General features: G+C 31.7%; 1 protein-coding gene across 1 annotated transcript; it reads left to right on the plus strand.

The window, feature by feature from the left end:
• The first annotated feature begins 1,478 nt into the window (after positions 1-1,478).
• LOC128158487 (uncharacterized) lies at positions 1,479-18,668 on the plus strand. The gene is made up of 11 exons (XM_052821355.1): positions 1,479-1,599; positions 7,987-8,250; positions 9,028-9,117; positions 9,267-9,494; positions 10,498-10,604; positions 10,710-10,839; positions 10,957-11,094; positions 11,380-11,649; positions 14,932-15,036; positions 15,861-15,948; positions 17,864-18,668. Exons 1-11 carry the CDS (start codon positions 1,479-1,481, stop codon positions 18,081-18,083), a joined length of 1,761 nt encoding a protein of 586 aa, XP_052677315.1. The 3' UTR covers positions 18,084-18,668.
• The last annotated feature ends 3,133 nt before the right edge of the window (positions 18,669-21,801 follow it).

A 21,801-nucleotide genomic window follows, 5' to 3' on the forward strand; every position in this document is an offset into this window, starting at 1 on the left:
CACGGATATAACATGGTCCACCACGTGCACGTGCCCACTCCGTGGTCACCTATTTAAATATCGAACAACGTGGCATAATAAGTTTTCTTATACACATATTTGAAATTAGATACATATACTGACTCATTAAACACACCGCTGCAGTATATTACAATTCTGGGCTACCGTAACATAACAGCTATTTACATACCTGTAGTCTAACGCTACTCACAATGCAGAATTAATATCAACCATAAAAATAGAAATAATGTAACACTTACTGGGTTGTATCTCTCTCACACAAATAAGCCCACACAGGGATGCCGTTCCCAAGATCACACAGCATGGGAAACGCCCAAGATATCTCACCAAGAGTACAGACACGTCCACACAGCTTGTCGCCCAGAATACATCTAACCTCACTCTTCAAACCACTAAGCACGTTTATTTAAAAATAAATAATACCTGTTAAACAGGTTTTCTCCAGTAGTATTACTACACCCAGTGACCACTCATGCAAGCAAAAATATATAAATAACTCAAAAGTATGGAAATACATTTCAAACAAAATTTAGATACTAGAACTCAACCAAAAGTATGGGAGTATGGTTGGAACATAATTGTGACAGTCTGGTCTATTATAATTTTGGGAGAAAAATCATTGAACGTTCTTACTTAGCACAAAGATTGTTTCTCACCTGAGAGTGTGTCGTGAACTTGACCCAAGATCATTTGAGCAAGTTCAAGGTCTTTAGAAAGAAAAAGTTTATAATTTGTTTCCAGTCTCTACATTTCTTATGGACGTTCTTACCACATATAAAGATTGCTTATGACCTAAGGGTGTATCATACACTTGACCCTGGTTCAGGTGTGCAAGTTGAAAGTCATTGTAAAAAAGAAAGGCAAAAATTTTGCCTTTGCCATATCTTTTCATGGAGAATGACCAGAAGCTGAAATCTGAGACGAAGATTGCTAATGACCTGTAAATATGTCCTTACTTTAAGCTTTAATCATTTTTGCAAGTTCAGGCTCACTGTAAGAATAATGGTGCATCCATTACTTTGTAATTCCAAGCGGGAATATCATTTGTGAGCTTGCTCACAGTACCTCTAGCATTTTCATAGTTCATCTTTTGTTTGTCATGTTTTTTTAATTGCAAACATATCTCATTTTGTACAAATCATCTTCCCTGAATTTCAATGGTGTCTTTATTTCAAAACCATTGTGCCAGATTGGTGTGGGTAAAGTAATTATTTCATTGGTCATGAAAAGATGGAAATATGTAAAGTTAATGCGACGCACAAATGACACCTGCTAATTAGCTCTCATACGACCAGCTCATGTGAGCTAATAATAACGACTCATGAGCTGGAAATACTGTTATAAAATATCATCAGGAAGTGGGGAATGTGATATAAAAAGTACGGACGATCAATTATGAACTTTCCAATTAAAAGCCTATTGCATAACTATATATACACTATATAACATAACTATATATGTATATAAACATCTTATATACACGTAAGTACTGCAGTGCCAACCTCCCAAGAATGCACTGGTTTACAATTATATTGGTGGGATCAGTGTATCAAACACCGTCCGTAAGTACTTTTTCTGGTAAGTATGTTTATATAAAATATTAATTCAAAATGTGTTTACTTCTTGATAAGAGTTATTTCAATATTCATTAAAATCGATATTGTTGACATTTCATAACTACCTGGTATTGGTGGCTTTTGTAAACTGAATTAATATAAATAAAAGCGATATTTGCTATAAGAATGAGTAGTCCGTGTGTCATGTGCAGGTACTATTCTAGTGTACAGTCTGGCAATATGACTGATAAAGGGAGCTTCTTATCTGTAGACGCTAAAAACCAGGTTGTAGTAAATAATAAACAAAAATTAATATATTTTTAATGAAAAACTGAAACTTTTGATAACATAATCTTTCTCATTGATATTATATTGCTTTATGTGAATAACTAGTATTAAATGTATAAAAAAAATTATTATGCATGCAAACAAATGTGTGTTTCACTGAGTCTTACAATGGTTCTTTCAAGCAACTTCATACTTGAGTTTACGCTTGAATGCAGTTTAAAGATTTGTCATACTGACCAAAGACAGATAGAATCTGTATCCATTTATTATAAATGTGAAATGAAAATTTAGTATTACATTAGTTTAAATACAATTTAAATGGAATGGAAGATGCAGAAACGTACAGTTATACATGTAATGCAATTGTATCACCCAGCCTCATATAAAGGTGCAAATCGATACCTCAGGTACAAAAACAAAAATCTTTGCTAACTCTGTGAATATGAATTGGAACTCTTTTTTGGTCAAGGAATTTTGTATCAAATATAAATATCTAAAGGAATTTGAACTATTCCCAGAAAATTTAACCATTTTTATTGGCACAAGATGCTAACAAAACGAACAAATACTCAAAATATTAAAATATATTCAAAGATTAAATTCTATTACTAGCCGAAAAAAATTGTTCATTTGTTAATTTCTGGATAAATTTATTAGATTTCTTATATAAAAAATTTAATTCTTAATGCTTAAACACAAAGCAGTTTGTTCTTTTTATACACAGACTAAAATTTTACAAATGTCGGGTATTATATATCTAGTATTCCTTAGAATATTATGAAGTTAATTTTGTGTGAATATGTTCATTTTCCTTTTTGAATTCTTAAAAAACACAACCATGATCGTTAAAGGGCAAATAATTAAATTAAGGATGTAATTAATCATACGAAGGTACTAACTATATGATATTTGTATGCTAAATTTCGATAATTGGGAATAGACTGAAAATAGAACTGCTAAATTCATAACGATCAAGCTAAAGTTTTATATACGCCCGTGTTAGGTACATGTATATAAATGCATTATGAGGAAGGTGATTTCAAACAGGTGCAAAATAGATATAATTAGCTTGTATTAAATGAATAAGGATTGATATTCAACATTCGATCTATAATTCAGTATATTGGGGATATTTCTTTTTTCGAAAAGACTGCAAACAATTTTTCTAAAAAAAAAAAATCCCGCACGCATTTAAATCAATTTGCTGACTTAAAGGCATTACACATTTAAGTTTTTGCTATGTGGTCCAAGTGTTATGGTAACAGAATGCAGATATGTCAAAATGGCATTTATAAGTTAAACTGAGAAGCCGTTCTCCCTAAAAGCAACAATTTTTTTAGCGAAACTCGTTTTATTAAAGCGATTTCATGGTATGAATTTCTTTTTCTTCATTTAATTTGAAATTAAAATGATGCCAATCATGGAATAATGATTAAGAAAAACTGAGAACCATTTGTATGGTAAACCGCTAATAAAAGGAAAATGCAAATATTTTGAGGCATTTTCATAGATCTTATTATAACACTATGATGTTAAACTTCTATAGCAACTAAAATGTTTGTTGCATACGATGATTGGGGCCATCAAAGTCAAGAAAAATAGCGATATTAGGTGGATATTGGGATGGGGGTATCTTTAAACAAATATAATTATGGATAAAACAAGCAAAAAGTTAAATATTTTATCATTACAAGTAGACTGGTTTTACGCTTTTAATTTCTGATGATTTTATTTTCTTGTGGTAAGATTTTAAGTTTCGTAGCCTGATATATGTTTATTTTTTAGAAGCTGAAATATTTTAAAATAATAATAATCTTCAATTTTTAGTCAGCTGATAAGATTTAAATTTTTTCTATCTCAAACCTCAGTGGTACTATGGCAATGGTTAACCTTGGCAACCGATTGTGTTTTTTACATATAGTTGTGTATATAAAGTTTTGATTCTTGCATAGAATTGATGTTATGGTGGAGCACTCGCACTGGAAATAGTTTCATGAATCGGCAGAATCGTGAAAGATACTATGATACAAAAAGAATAAAAGTAAAATAGACAACACATATGCAATTATGGATTTTTAAATTTTAATCCAGTTAATGTGAATAAAAGCCTTAGACATACCTGACAAACTACTGAATTTTTTCACGTTGTCCTTGGGGTTTTTTTTTTTATCCAGCCTCAAATGAAGCTGTGTGTTGTTGTGGATATCATATCTGTCATACAAATCTTTGCTTGAATATAATGCAATACAGCTAAACGAATTTTTATATCAAATAAGAGGCCAATTGGCCTTAACGGTCACCTGAGTAGCATACCGGTATATCCCATACACAAACTTGTAATAGAGTCTCATATATGCATATAATTAATTAGGTTTCATACTGGAGTAGAAAAATTATAAATTTGTAATGACGACCACATTTCAAGAAGAACTATGAAACCTATTATTTTGGTGAAATACTAAAAGATCTGGTCTACAAAATCATGAATTCAGTTTTCCTTTCAGGTGTGTGGGAGTAAAGAAGATAATTTTTTAACGTTATATGCATCTATACATCCATTTTGACCCTGCCCTAGAGTCAAAACCCATCCTTGAGGGGAAATGAAAATTAAAATTTCAGTAGAGGACTTCCTGGTAAACATAATTATTGGTCAGTTTTTTTATACAGATGTGTGAGAATAGAGAAGAAGAATTTTAAACATTATATGCATAAACACTATATTGCCATATTGCCCCCCCCCCCCTTCATGTCCTGAACCCCTGTCCCAGGGGCCATGAATTTCACAATTTAGGTAAAGGAGATTGTGGATATCATCACCGTGTATTCAGTTTTTTGCCCACATTGGTGGGAGTAGAGAAGAAATTTTTTTAAGCTTTAATACATTTTTATTACATTTTTACTATATGGCCATATTCACAATTTGGTAGAGGGCTTCATGGACATCATAACCATGCAACCAGTTTTTTCCTCACATGCGTGGGAGTAGAGAAGAAGATTTTTGAAAATTTTTGAAAATTTGGCTTTTTTTGCATATTTGGCCTCGCCCGTGGCACCCCAGGGGTGGTAGAGCCATGAATTTCACAATTGAGATTCTTCTTACCATAGAGATGCTTCACACCAAAAATGGTAACGATTGGCCTGGTTGTTGTCAAGAAGAAGTTAAAAATGTAAAAATCTTAACTGACGACGACGGACGAAGACCAATTGCAATAGGTCACCTGAGTGACTCAGGTGACCTAAAAAAATTATCTAAAAGATAAAGGATAGAGAATGATGAAAATAGACTAAAAAGACTGAAAATGTGCTTGTATATTACTATACTTCCCTGTTTAATTTTTTGCTACAGTCTAAATACATCTCTCTCTCTCTCTCTCTCTCTCTCTCTCTCTCTCTCTCTCTCTCTCTCTCTCTCTCTCTCTCTCTCTCTCGCTCTCTCTCTTCAAGAACACAAAATTACATTAATGTTAAGAAACAGCCTTTAAGGTACCGATATTGAGCATAATTAAATAGCATATTTAAACCCATTTATTAACATAATTTAAAAAAGAGGCAAGGAAAATACATCGATCATCTTAACAACAATAGCTATATCTTTGATTACATCAGCTATATAGTATCTAATAGAAAATATGTCTACAATTCAGATGAGTATATCTTGTTTAGATTTTCATTTTCCAACGTAATCTTGCTATCCAAAATGTTCATCCCGTGCCTTTTTCCTGTTGATACATAGTTAATAAAATCACTTTTACACACTTTATATAAAGTTGGTTGCCTAAAATATCAACATTTGTTATCATATAAGAATCTCTTCACCTCACCTAACCTCTTCGTGCCCGCTGGCGCATAAGGCCGGGATTCACGGCCTCCACCTGTCCCTGTCTTTGGCTGCTGCTCTCGCTGACGCCCAGCTATTACACCCTGCCGTGATCTTTCCTGCTCTGTAGTTCTTTTGCGTCATGATTTTTTTTTGGTCGGCCTACTTTCCTTTTGGATGTCATGTCAGTGCGGTGGTACAAATTCTGTAGTTCTGCATTCTTAGGACATGGCCAATCCAATTCCATTTCCTCATAAGTATGATGTCGCTTACTCGAGTTGTTTTTGTTCTCATGTGAAGTTCTTAATTTGAAATTTTATCTGACCATCTTACCCTTGGGGTTTTTCTCAGGCATCTATTCAGAAAGGTGTTTATCTTTTTCTTGTCCCGCTCTGTTGTTTACCATGTTTCGCTGCCATATAATAAGACTAACAGGACCCGGCTGATGAATACTAGTAATCTTACTTTAGTTTGAATGGAAAACTTTGACGAGCTCAATATTTTCCTGAGCCTTCCAAATTGTAATTTGGCTTTTCCAATTTTGTTGTTTATGTCCTCGTCAGCTCCTCCTTTTGTTGTTATTATGTCCCCTAGGTAGGTAAATGTTTCTACATCTTCTAGGTCTTTACATCTGTGTTAATTCGCATTACTTTGGTCTTCTCTTTATTAATTCCGAGGCCAGCTTGTCTTGCAATTTTATTAAGTTTTTGTGTCTTTTGTTGAATGTCATGGAATTTTGAAGAAAGTAGGACACTGTCGTCTGCGAAGTCCGAATCTTCAAGTTTTGTAGTGAAGTTCCATCTTATTCCCGTTGGTTCTGTTTCTGTGGTTCTTGTCATTACGAAATCTAAAACCAGCAAGAAATGAAATCCCGACATTGTGCAGCCCTGTTTTACTCCTGTTGTCACCCGGAACCAATCAGTTTCTTCATCATCTTCAAGTACTGCAAATTGTAATGTTTAATATTGTAGCTTTACTATCCTTACCATTTTGTCTGGGATGCCATAAAATTCATAATTGACCAAAGGCTTTCTCTATTAATGGAATCAAACGCTTTCTCAAAATCGACATAATTAACAAACAGTGTAGAATTCCACTCTGTACATTGTTTATTATGTTGCGGAGAGTGAATAGTTGTTCTGTTGTACTTCTTCCTCTCCTAAAACCGGCTTGTTCTTCACGAAGTTATTTTTCCACACTTTCTTGTATCCTTTGTATAACTATTCTGGAGAAAGTCTTGCTTGGTACAAATAAAAGTGTGATACCTCTGTAATTGTCACATATCGATCTATGACCTTTCTTTGGTATCTTCACAATCAAGCCTTTGTTCCAGATCGATAGTATTGTTTCTTCACTCCAGATATCTTTAAACAGTTTTCCAAGTTCTTTGCTGTTGTCTCTATGTCTGTTTTTAACGTCTCAGTTGTTATACCATCTACTCGTCCAGATTTCCCATTCTTCAGTTACTCTATAGCCCTGATGATTTCCGCTTTCCTTTTGGGCTTGTGTCTATCTCATCTGTAAGTTGTCCTTGGAGTTCCCTTTCCACTTCTAATGGGTGGTCAGGTTGTTGCCGGTTTAGTATTTATACTAACTAACTTTAATATTTATACCTACTATAAGAATCTACCGTATTATTTTTGTAGTAGTTATGCATAATTTATATTTTGATTTTTTTTTCCAAATATTTTTCCAATCTTAATTTTCCTAAACATTTTAAGCAGCCTCTATCCATCTCTTTCTTAACAGTGTCAGCTTATTTATATTTTGACTATAGCAGTAAGGAAAAATTCTAACCGTGATATACATGTATTATCTACAGAAACATATAAACATTTACAACATCAAAACGATAAAGAAAAATGTGCCTTCTTTGTGGTTCCACTTTAAAATCAAAACAACTGATGTGCACACAGATATTGATTTAAATGAATTTTCAGAAGTGAAAAGAGAAAATATCATTAAGTATGTGAAAAATTTTTCGTTAAAAAGAACAAGGTGTAGATTTTATGGGAAAGGATTGAAGAGTTTAGATATGATTACCACTAACATGCTTTTGCCACTTAAAAAACTAAGTCCATCATTTGAAATTGAGTCTATTACTTCCTCTTTATTGTAAGCAGTAGATAAGGACAGATATTATCTGTTAAGGTTTTTAAATATGACAAATTCACAACTCCATTTAAGTTTCATATATATCACAGAAGTAATTTCAGACTTCATTTAAAGTATTTTCGGGGTGTTTTATTCTTTTTCAAAAACATGATTAGATTTTATAATATTATACTCTTTGTATGTTTACAGTTTCAATTAATGCGTCGACAAAGTCCATAAAACCAGGAGAAAACGTTTACATTGATTGTACTATTTTTGGATTAAGCACCTTGCAGTATTTAAATTCTCAAGTAACGTTACTTTTGAGACAAAATGAAAGCATTAAAACAACAGTTAGGATATGGACAGATCGATCGCAAAACGTAACTGAGAAGTATGGAGGGACGGTAAACTATTATTTAGATGACGCATGTCCATTGAGGAACAGGATCTTAGTGAGATTCGACATCTTCAGTAAGTTTTTAATCTGGATATCAACTATCCAAAAAGGGGGGGGGGGGGAGTAAAAACGTTTTAGGTAATAATTAAAGATTGAAATTTTGAAATTATTGTAGGTACTGTAAGTAACGCTATGTAAAGCAAACAAAATTAGTGATGGCAATCGCTAATTGGTTTCTATTGTTCTGTAGTTACATGATCAGAACGATTATAACCGATTAAAATCATTCAGTAATCAGTAAGTTGTTTTTTTATTTTAGCATTTTCTTTACGTGCATGATTAATTTTACAATCCTAAAAACATTGATATTTTATCAAATTAAATAAGAGATAAAGGCTTGTTACAAAAAAATTGTAATTATAAGTGACTGACAATTGAACCACTTTTAAGTATCTTTATGATTATAGCTAATGTAGTGACTTTCAATGTACATACATGTATTTTGCACCCCACACAATGAGCTTGTCATTTTATTCATGCGAAAGGAAATTTATTTGTCTGATTCGAACTTATGGACTGTAAGTTGAAAGACGTACATGTAACAAATAATTATCGAACTGTAATTTTGAATGAGTTTAAACAAGTTCAAAGTGCCTGCTTTAAAATTTTGAACAGTACTATCTGATATCGATCGGAAAGAAATGCGATTAATGTTTTGGTGATTTCGATCTATTTTTAAAAATAAATTGTATATATCTAATATTCATCAATACATTTTTTCACAATATTGTATTCCTTAACAAAGCAAGTCTGTTTATATGAAAATGGATTGATAACAATTATAATTACAGATGCCAGTACTTCGGATGAGGGAATATATTCATTTTACACGACCCACAACTCGGTCACACAATATGATAGTATCAATCTCTATTCAGGCAGTGAGTATATATCCTAAAACACATACTAGTATTCTGTCTTATTTTGTTATCAATTAATGACCACAAATATCCATTGACAGAATGTGTCAATGACGTAATATATCATTGTTATAAATTGCGTTTCATTTCTTTTCTTTTTTATACTACAGATAAAACAGAGAAGCTTTCAAACTACGTTGTTGTGCGACAAATTGAAACTCTAGAGAGCTCTATTCCATATTTTTGTTGTAAATATGGCTTCAGTATCCTTGAGAACGAGTCTTTTGTAAATTTCATTAATCTTCGTCGCAATGAATCCGCATATTTCCCTTTAATCCCAACATTTGGTACTAACAATAATGCCATTGCCATAGTCAAGCCATGGATATCTTATGAAGGTAATGGAATGTACATACTATTTCTTATTGAGAAAAAGACGTTTCTTTGGCCAGAAATAAGGACATATTCTTGTATCAATTTGAAAAAAAAAATGAAGTGAAAAACGCAGATGACAGTTATTTAATAAAAATTGTGATGTTTAAATGATTAGAGTTATCACAGGTTTTCAAATGTGAGTGATCAAAAAATGAGTTATATTTTTTTCTAAATATCGTCCAAATAACAGTTTTCGGTCAAGGTAAAAGGTAAAGCTTCCTTAATTTTTAAAATACTATGCATTTAAAACGTTGCATTTTCCAGTTGTTACTTTTGTCTCTTAAATGATTTTGATACAATGTACATTACAATCACTCCGTTTTGTGGTTCCTCGAGTTATTTTTTTTATTTGATGGATCGACGAAGAATCCTTTTTTGATATATCATACTAGTTTATTGGTTTTACACGAAAAATTAAGCATGTATATTTTTGTGTTTTGTAAGAAAACTGTTTTGACTGCAAACTAAATTTTTTTAAGGATGACATTATAAGAATGAAAAGTAATCCGCTGATGATAATGAAAAACCATTTATCGTCTGTTAATGAACCTCGATTGATTAAGTTAGTGGACTGTGAATAATTTTTTAATCATTTGAACAAAATTCTCAAAATTTTACAATAATATTGAGATGTTCTTAATTGTGAAAATATGAAAAGTCAAATAACTCTTAGAAATATGAAATACTGTTATAAAAGGACAAAGCAGATACACATTATATAAAACATAAGGAATTATTCAAGCCTAAATTTCCTTTATCAATTTTCCAAATTCTGCCTATTAATGAATTTTGATCCATTTTAACAAAAGTTGACAAATTATATAAAATGATTAAAAAATAATATCAGTCTTTTTTTGTGGTATAATATTTAAGAATAGATTCATCATCGATCAATCAAGTAATATATAGAACTTTCGAGCCACCTTAAGAACGTGTTTTTATTTTCGAATATGGTTTGTCGTCAAGGGTGTTACAACCTTACAATAGACAAGTCTTCGGAAATGGACTGTACAAAAATCAGTGTTATAGATTGGACGACGAACAAAAACTCGCTTCCCCTAATTGGGATAAAGGTTCGGCGATTTTTGTTATTTTATTGTTTTACTTCTTCGAAAACTTGTCATGATGTATAACAATGATAACTTATAAAGGTCATGATTTAATATTGATAATTTTAGAGGAAGAGATATTGTGTTTTACTGGACAAAAGTATTAAGGAAACCTCAAAACGTGTTTCCTATAGCTATTGCCTAGAAGATGAAAACACAGAGTCAGTGAATTATATAGAACTATTTTCCATGATTGAGAGTACGTGCTATTTACAACCTATATGAATCAAAAACGTTCTTGGATTTAATTCATAAACTTGTAATGTGCAATTTTAGTCAATCTTGTTTTTTGATTTTGTAAAATGGTTTCTTTCAGAAAGACCTACATTGCTGGAAGAAATAAATTCAAGTTGTATGGCGGCATACACAGTTAAAGAAGCTAATGCAAGTAGGCTCTATGGAATACCTTGCTATAATTCTTCGAGGCATTGTGATGCATATTGTTTAGAAAAAGGTATTGTTTGTTTAAAAACAATTTATATGATTAGTTTTAAAAGAACTATTTATTGTTCTTAAAATAGTAAAAATGACCCCCAACTCTGGCAATCGAAGTTATCTCCCGAACTCCCGCCCCCTCCAATTTCAGGAATATTTCCTGAATCTGCACATGCAATATTATATTTTCGGATTGCTAACAATTATAACTACCGTCTGAAATAACTAAACATATCTGTTTAAAATATAATATTTTATAAATTTGTCTATAAGCATGAACTAATTTGAAGAAAAAATATTACAGACAGATCAAACGCTACTTACCACGGTAACTTATCTTGGAGTGAGGCTATGGACATATGTATTAGTCTAAACAAATCTCTACCAGGAATTAACTCCGATTTCCTCAGCACCTCAATTGACCAAGAAAACAGATCTGTGTGTCTGGCCGCATACCAAAGCTCATCTATTGTGTTCCAACCAGTCATCAAGCAAATAAACAAAGATGGAAACATAACTGCCCTTCCTTCTGATATCGGTTTAAGCCTTCCTTTCATATGCGGAGCTAACCCAGGTACTAGATCTAATGATTTATGGTTCTTTCCTTTGTCATCAATATTCTGATTTACATTAATCTATCTTTCCTTTCTTTCAATCCAAAGATTATGACATATATACATGTATATAGACAAAAAAGGCATCCATCTGTTGAGAGGGGGAAACTCGTTTTAGAGAAAATGATAAAAAAAAAGCATGACTTTGAAACCATTAGTAATAAAGCGTCGAGTTTCAATATTTTTGGTAGTAAAAAAAGATGATTTCGTTTTACATTAATCGGTTAAATAGCTAAATGTATCTATAGTTTGTCCCAAGTTACAAGATTTCTTCATGTCACCTTATTACTGTTTACTCAGCTAAATTAAAAGGAACGAAAACAAGAGTTCTTGAAAATTCTGACATCATTTTAACAAAAGATATTTAGGTGTCCAAGTAGCGCAATGAAGAATGCATTCGCCTCTCAACGCTGCGACCCAAGTTTGATCCCCTTGACCGATAGTGGTTTCCAGTGATAGGCTATTGTTGTCGCCCGCCGTTTTGACACGTGGGTTTTCTCCGGGCACTCCATCTTCCCCATATATGGAAAACGAAAAACTCAATCATATGTGCTGCATAAATATATTGAGACAGGGAAATGTTGATACGAAAAAAACCTGAGTTGGTGTCGTTGTAAGCTCATCTGAACCGAAGGTTCAAGTGAGCTTTTCTAATTATTATCCGTCCGTCTGTCTGTTAACTTTTCAATTTAGGACCTCTGACTAAATGGTTAAAATAAAACGCCAAACCGTTTTTAAAAAGGGGATAATTTAAACAGTGAAAATAGGGTGTGCGGCTTTAAATATCTCATCTCAAGAATTACTGAACCAGAATATTTATATCAAACTTGTATTATGTACATGTAAATAAAGTGCATTATTGTGATCGGCTTCGGCCGATCACCGTTGTGTCCATATGAGGCATCCGGCAAATGCTTCCACGTGCGCACACATTCCGCTTGCATAAATAGTTCTTATAAAAACTTGAAGTTTAGTTTAGTTTTATTTCAATTCATTTACCTTAAGGGATGTAAACATACATAAAATACAGTTCGACCTGTTAATTCAAGAATGCACATTTTGTCTCAAGCGTAAGAATTTCGATCGAAAGATTCATTCAGTAATGCAGTTGACCTCGATGAACTGACCTCAATCATAAGAAGATGCTCCATGAACTGACCTCGATCTATTGATGTTGCATAATAGTAGCTAGGAAGACGGCTTGATTTATAAACAAGGTTACGTTATAATGCGACCTCAATAGCAAGTAAATGTGGCATTCAATGTTTTTCATTCGCATTTAATTATTTTAATACAACTCTTTCTTTGTATACGTGTTAATGCTCTTTGAAGAGCCTTACTCAGTATTTTAAAGAAGAAGAAGATACATTAACATTTAATAATTACGTTAAAAATATAAAACTAGACAAGGAGATTACGAACGGCTTTCCCCAAATTTATTTCAAAATTAAATTTGTTGACGGCCGGTTTATGATGATGAAATTATTGTGTACAGATTCAAAATATTCTATATTTTGTAAAAATACAGTACTTTTTAAAATTATTTTACATCAAACTGATCATGATTGTTTCTAGCTATCAAAAAATCATTATTGCCGATCATTCCTTTAAAAGGAATAGTTGTTCTAACAAAAATACATAGGAAAAGTTCCTTTCAAGGACTACATGTATAATTCTACAATTCGTGATGTGTTACTATAGAAGCATCCTTAGATAATGTAGATTGTAAATTGTTAAAGTCGTCACCCCCGAGCATATATAGGACCCCAAGATGGGTTTAAATATAATATAGAAATATATAGGGAAAATGTTTAAAAATCTTCTAAAGAACTAAACACCTAAAATCTGTGATGTTACAATGCAAGTATTTTAAGATGGTGTAAATTGTAAAATGTTAAAATAGTGACCCCCGGGGCTAATACTGGGGTCCCAAGAGGGGTTCAATGTTTTACATAAAAATATAAAGGGGAAATGTCTTAAAAATTTCTTCTCAAAAACTACAAAGCTACAATTTGTGATATTACGTATACTGTGCAAGCATTCTAAGAGTGTCTGGATTGTAAATTATTTAAATCGTGACCCCGGACTAATATTGAAGCCCAAAGTGCCATATTGAAGCCCCAACTACCATTTGTAATATTTAACTATGAAAACATTTTCAAGCTAGTGTAGATTCTAAAATAATATTAAATCATGACCTCCGGGCCTATACTGAGGCCAAAAGAGGGGTTCAAAGTTTATCATAGAAATATAGAGGTTAACTGTGTAAAAATCTACTTCTTTTGAACTATAATGCTACAATTTGTGGTATTACTATGCAAGCATTCTTAGATACTGTAGATTCTAAATTGTTAAAATCGTGACCCGCGGGTCTATCCTGAGGCCCCAATAAGGGTTAAAAGTTCAATACAGAAAAACGTCTGTTTGCCCGGGACTAATAAAAAAAATAAGGACAAGTTAATTTTGCTAGGCATTTGTTTTACTAAAAATACATTCAATACATCAGAGTTTTACAATGTTTTAGAGAGTTCATAATTATACATTTCAAAATACAATGATAAAAGATCTATTGTTCTGGTGAGCGATGAGGCCCATGGGCCTCTTGTTTTTTGCAACCGTTAGAAATATTGAATAAATAATGGATGAAAACGATCGGACGTTTTTGTAATTAACAAGCTCAAATAAGATTATTCCGATAAGTAAATGGTTAATTTGTTAAAACAAAAGAAGGTGATTACTATTATGTTAAAGGAGCTATAATATAAAGCATTAATAAGACTTAAACTATAAATGCTTTTGAGAATTTTGTCAGAATCATTACGGATACCTGCACAAATTCCATCATTGATATGTAAAATTGTGTGACATTTTCTATTCTTAAAGAAACAAAAAGAATGAGATAGATCAATATTTAATTTAAACAAAATATATATGGATATCAATAATAAAACAGAAAGATATCTTTAGTATATTTGAAAATATATGAATAAAAATAATAAAAGTAGAACAAATAAATATGTCTAAGTTTTAAATGGTACATACACAGAGAAAAAAAACAAAGAAACATGCTTATCTCTTATCAAAGTCAAATGTTTCTTACGTTCAAATAAAGGGTATTAAGATATTTTTGCAGATACGTTTATACTTGTACCTAATTGGGGAAGGAATCATACATGTATACCTTCATTGTATATACACTGTATATACTTTAAGATTGAAATACGAAAACTATATTAACACAGATACAGAAAAGCCAGACTATTGTGTTGGCACTACACGGGCTGTTAAAACGGACTCAACTGTGTTTACAACGTCTAAATGTTCTAATAATGAGAAGGTGTCAACAGGTATGTAAAAAGACTTTATCACATGGTTAGCTCCTTGTACGTGATATAAATTGTTGATATGCAACTGTGTATTCTTGCCCAACGTGACGTCAGAGTGAAACATTACGCAGGTTTAAGCGGTTGATTGAATAAAAAAAGTTTAAAAAAAAAAAAACCACAGAAAAACAATTCAGTTGAAAAGTGTGGAGTTATACATGTTAAGCATTTAATGCTATATTCTTATGAATTGATGAAAATGTGTTCAAAATGAAATGTTTGTGAATCTTCAAGGAACTTTTTTTTACATGCTTAAAGTTGTTGACGTTTAGAAGTAAATTGTGTTGTGCGGCTCACAGTTATAATTCCTTCAGAATAGATTGAGGTTAAACAAAAGATATGGTGAAACATGTGATAAAAAGAATCTCTCCAGAATTGCGATGGTATATTATTTTATCCAACTCGTTGTGTATTTTCTATCCCCTCCCAAAGCCTCAGTGATAAAAATACACAACTCGTCGGATAAAAATCATATATCATCACAAATCATTGGAGATCCTATGTAAATCTAATTGTTGTTTGGTAATTTTGTGTAATTTACACCATACGTTCTGTATCAATATTATAAAGACCAAGTTCTTTATGTTTTCAACTTGTGTTACTGTTGAATTATGAATGTAATCATATTTTGCTTCTTAGTTTACAAAATATAGTTATTAGAGCTCATATTTGAATCTGAACTTTAATAACTATATTTTGTAGAATAAGAAGCAAACTCAAAAGATCTCGAGAAATATATTTGTGCATGCTATAAGTAGCAGGATTCCATGTAATTCGTTTCTTTGTAGATAATGACTCTAAACTGATCATGATGATACCGATGACTGTTCTTGGATTCCTGCTTATCGTCGTTGCAGTTGTTTGGGTCATCCACAGGTCAGAAAAGTTTTTACATCTAAATGTTCCCGACAAATTGATGTGGGATTTTGGGGTAGGAGGGAGTTTTTTAGCCTGTTATAGTTTTATGATATAAAATATTGATATTAGAGTTTAAAATATACCAAAGGTAAATTAGCAAAGATGTTACTATCTCCCAAGACACTAATAATCTGACTAGAGCATTAACTAAGAGTTATCACCAAAAAAAACCACATTTAAAACTCGCAGTATGTTTTTATTTAATTCACTTGGTACAAGACGTATGTAATGAATATTACCAGCAATATCGGAGAAATGAAACATTGCCCGTGTACGATATTTCAACAAAAACAATAACCATGCTTGGAAAGATATTTTAATCTAGATAAATTAAAAACAAAAATAATTTACAAAGCAATAAACAGAGATTAGATCTTCCTTATCTGCTCCAAAATGTTCAATTAGTGACTTCCTGACAATCTCATGTTCATAGCTACACGTGAACGTTTAATGACACACGAGACGCTCCTCAATGTTATTTAACTTTCCTTAATATATTATTTCTCCTTGATTAACATTGAAACCTGTTAATTCTCGGGGTACATTACCAAGGCTCTCTTCCTAGCTAGAATATTTAGAAGTTTCCTTAAAATAAGCGCAATGCATTTGAATGCTTATAATTAGTCATATTACAATAGTTTTAATCGAACACTCTATATTTAAATAAGAAAGGTATCATATCACAGAAGATATAATTATGGAATTACTTTGTGGAAATCTTCAAATTGTGGAGATGGGAAAAAATAGGGAGGGGATGGAAGATGGGTCACGTCTGACCTTAAAAATAAGTCAATGTTTAATAATTTTATATAACAATTTACTTTTTTACAGACGCTTCCAAAAGCATATACCGCTTTATCTTGTCATAGGAAGGAGTTCTACAATCAACTGTGAAAATAATTATGACAATATTGCCATACAATAGTTGGTATTGGCATTAATAATATGTCTATATATGTACATGTACTTTGTTTTAAATGCCATTATTTGAATGAATAAGCATGTAATTTGCTATATAGAACGTATAATTTATCATAAAAGTAATTTACTGAACACATGAATGATATCGATTCAATGTTGTGAAAATTATACCATTTATGCTACAGGAATTCTACTCCCGATCCACATAAATTTGAGTATAATTAAATTAGCAAAAGTAAAGAGTTATAATTTTTGAGCAGATTGACACATGTTTAGATTTAAAAACAAGATTCTTGATTCTTGCCTTCTATTTCGAAATGTTTAAATATGAAACTCTTTAAAAGTTGAACCCTTCTGTCTCACCAGTGCTAGTATTTACCTAGGAGTCACGGTTTTATCCAATTAGAATCTACACTATTTAAGGATGATTGCATAGTAATTTCACAATCTGTAGCATTGTAATTCTTGGGAAGAAAATTTATACATATTTTCTTAATATTTACATGTTAACTTTGAACCCTTCTTAGGGCCTCAGTATTAGTCTGACTGTCACGGTTTTAACAATTTAGAATGTACACTTTCTGAGGATGAATGCATAATATATTAGGAATTGTATTGTAGTTCTTGAGAAGAGTTTTGAATATTGTCCTTGTATATTTCTATGTTAAAATGTGGAAAATGTAAAGACTGACTGACAGACAGACGAACGAGATCATTTCAACCCCTCCCTTTTACTGAATCTTTGATCTAGTAGACTTTAAAAAGTTATATTAAGTTAATGTGAATTTAATTTGTAATTATATCTTTTACCTGTTTTTTATGGTATAGCTACATATTATAGTTTCATGTTGCTTTTAGATCAGAATTAAAAACTGCTCAGGCAAGCAACTTTTAGCTCACTACTTTTTGTATTAAAAGGGATGTAGTACAAAGTTTGAATTAATTATTTTAGAGTTCATAGAAAATGTGGAACTCGAAATGTAAGCGTTATTAATAATGAATACATCTATTCATATCCCAGTGAAACACAAGAAGTAGCAACAACAATCATTAGAAGAGGACTGGATAACAATTTCATTAACCAAACGGAAGCTTATTCGGATCTTCGCAATGAAACGCATTTTAACAATGAATACACACTGACTGATGAAAACGATGAGTATGATGTCTGAAGGAGCAAACGGGAAAATCACGATACTTCACCTGATGCTAGCATTTATGACCGGGCAAATAACTTAGTCAGTGGAATTGATGACAGCACTTTGAGGAGAATAGAAAACAACGGGAGTGAAACATTTTTAAAAAACACATGAACATAAATATCTACAGTTGTAAATATTGTGTAGATAGAAATAATCATTAATCACTTTCTAACGATTGAGATGTATATTTTGATTTAAATTATGTTTTATATGTAATGGTATTTCGACGATTGGGCCTTCCGATATTATAAGTAATAAGGAGGCTGGATTAGAAAATTACTTAAGAGATCTAACTACAAAAAAATCAACATAAATTTAGCAATGAACTTCATTACACATAAGGCAAAATCTAAATGTGATTTCAATTTAAATATTTTTTATATCTTTATTCAGTGCTTTTTGTCTTTAGGAAATCGACATAATCTAAAAATAATAAGTTAAAATACCTCCCATATACCCGTATTAATGTTGCAAAAATTGCAGAATCACTTCGAAACGATTTTGGAGAAAAGTAATGAAGAAGCATTGAAAATAACAGTCAAATTATTTATAACAAACCATTATGAGGCTGTAAATACCTTTCACCCAAAAATTTATTTCATATTAATGAAGTATCAGGGACTGGTAGAATTCAACACTTTTTCACCAACGTTTTAACTTGCTTCGAATTAACACACCATGTTGATATTCGAAACTTTCAGGATTTTTCATATTAAATGCACTGAGTTAGAGTTTTCTCGCATATTTCCTTTGATGAACAGAATATGTGACAAATTTTCAATGAAAATTTATACGTATTGGCAATATCGTTTCTGAGTTTATACAGATGTGATACTGTGGAAACAAAAAGTAAAGAGCCTACCATGATTTAGCTTGAATGTAATGCGCATGCGCAAGATTGTAAAATCCAAAAGATCAAAATGATTTCCAGATTTTCTAACGAAATTTTCGTTGATTATTAATAAGCGAAGCTTGATTGAGAAAAAATAAAAACAAATTGGAAATCTTCAAGTACAAATGATGTTTAAAATATATAAAACAAAAGACAGTACTCTTCCGATTCCTCGGTATTAAAGCAAAAAAATCCGAGTCTTTTATTTTCATATAGTAGAATAGATAGTAAAGAAATTTTCGGAAACTCCAATTTATAGGAAGTAGCTTTTACTGCTATTACAAAAAACTAATGAATACTGTAATTGAAAATTTTAAAAAGTAAGGAAAACAATTTTCTTAAAATATTCAAACTTCATTAACATTTTTTAAATTTTTGAGATTTAGAAACAAGTTATATGCATGTGTATTCGCTTATTTGGGGCAATTGTTAAGTCTCCTAAACAAAGCAGTGTCATCATTAGGCTAGGAATTACCCACATGGATCAAACACTGCATATGAATAAGTTAAAATACTAGTTCTAGTATGTCAGGGTGTCTCCAAGGGGGCATAATCTATATACAATTTGATGTGTAATGACACAAAGAGCAAGAATAAATTATATGGTTTAGGGATGAGGATCTCAAAAGTTATCAAAATATACAGTGTATCACCATTTCCTATTTCATAAGGGGGGGGGGGGTGTTAAAGACAACACCTGGAGGTCATGTACTTTACACCATTTGATGCATCAAAATGACATAATCTTGAAGATATTTTTTTTATTTTCAAATTTCATGGGGACAGAACAATCCCATAGGGCCATTGCCTACATTGTATTTGATGCATTAAAATACATTAAGAAAGAAATACCCCCTTCCTTCCTATTATAACTCATATAAAATGATAAGTCTCTACACTTACTCAATATGGGGTCAACTCAATAGTGTAAGTCTGACAAATAAAATTACATTTATGAAAATTATAATTTTTAAATGTATTATCGTAACTTGCATGTGGCCTTCATTTTTAATTAAACTGGTACAAAACAGTGTTATTTAGAGGCAAACACTTGGTGCGGGTATTACTGTCTTATGACAGCATCTAGTTTTATTTTTGTTACATCCGTTTGCCAATAAACAATAAAACTCAAGACTCTAATTTTCCTTTTTTATTTTAAATTTGTGAAACAAAATAATTTAATTTTTTAATTTAATGCTAAATTTCACTGCATTGGAAAAAAGATTATACAACCTCATCCAGGTGTATTTAGACATCGTCAAATTGTGACAATCTTATAGGTGCCTGCTTTAATAAAGGACAGATGACACATATTCAAGAGAAAGTCGCACTATTCTAAGCTTGAACTCATGATCATGGCACATCCTTTTTCCAACAAGCCCTCTACTGATTAAATATAATTTTATGGTAACATTTATTTATTTAACACTCTTTTCATTATCCTATCGCAGTAAGAGTACTAGCTTCACAATACACACTGTATTATGTGTCAAAAGCTTCCGCCAAATTTCATTTGAAGGAAACTGCGAGACGATGATCCACTAAAATGAGACTCAAAATATACTTACAAGTGTGTCCCCTCTAGAATGCAGGCTGTTAACAGCTGATATTTTCTAAATTATCGTGACTTGAACGCTGAGTTAGACAAATCTTCTTGATATGTAAATGTCTTCGTTTTTCAGGGAATACGCTAACAAATGGTGATAATATTCAAAATGTAGTTAATTAATGACTGAGTATAAACATCTTTAAAATACTTTGTTATATCATAAAATAAAATATTATCATTAATTTTAATAAGGGAAAAGTAATTTTAAATCAATACATGGTCAAGTGGCCCTCTGTATTAACTCTTTTTTCCAACAGCCCGCTTCAGCGGTCATTTTGACTGTTTGAAATTAAAGCTGCTTGGTCCGATTTTTTTGTCATTACAGTATCAAAAAATTATTTAAGCATTGAATGCTTATTTTTGGATGTCGTTGGTCTTATGCCACACAAAGCGGTGCAAACAAATTGAATTATAGAATATATTGTTGATGACTTCGATTTTTCATCTCCACAAGAAGAGGAAATTGGCCAGTCTGTGGAATGAATCGGCGGATTCGAATTTTGGAGTTAGATGAAAGCCTTGTATCACAATACTGTGTTCTAATTTACAACGGTCGAGCATGCCCAGTTGTCATACTAGCGGCTGATGATGAGTTAGAGGTCAAAACCATGCAAAGAGTTGGATTAAACCGTTGGATCATTTTTGCCCATAATAAACGATACACTGTGGTGTGAAAAAAATATGAAAACCCTACTAAAGAACCCGCCTTGAGTTTGATCCTGCTGTCTGAGAACTAATACAGAAAGAAAAAGATGAATTGTAGACGTTAAAAGTTGAATTGAATTTTGGTGTTAATGCAAGCACTTGTGATGATTTGAAATAAATAGTGTTATATGTTTTATTTGAATGAAATACTGTTACAATTTGATTTGAACTAAATACTGTAACGTTTTGTTTGGTACATACATGTATATTAGTTTTGCTTTATTTGTCACTCCTATATGATATGTAGTGTCTCAACACCCAAACCGTCATAACTATAACACTTTGTCATGACCACAGCTGCTTGTCCTGACCACAACAAACAATGATATATTTAATGTTACCAGTAAAGCTACAAAATCTAAATTGGCAACCCCTATAAATAAAACAATTATATTACTTATTTATGTTAAAGCAAAGTATTGCATTTGCTTTTTGTTATAATATCTATATTTATATTATTTTAAATGATATATTATCTACTT

This window comes from Crassostrea angulata, chromosome 1 (genome assembly GCF_025612915.1).
Source record: "Crassostrea angulata isolate pt1a10 chromosome 1, ASM2561291v2, whole genome shotgun sequence".
NCBI lineage: Eukaryota > Metazoa > Mollusca > Bivalvia > Ostreida > Ostreidae > Magallana > Magallana angulata.

Coding starts and splice junctions, on each gene's coding strand:
- LOC128158487 (XM_052821355.1), top strand. CDS start 1,479: ATGTATATAAACATCTTATATACACGTAAGTACTGCAGTGCCAACCTC. Junction 9,118..9,266: donor TATCAATCTCTATTCAGGCA/GTGAGTATATAT, acceptor TTTATACTACAG/ATAAAACAGAGAAGCTTTCA. Junction 10,605..10,709: donor TTCCCCTAATTGGGATAAAG/GTTCGGCGATTT, acceptor TGATAATTTTAG/AGGAAGAGATATTGTGTTTT.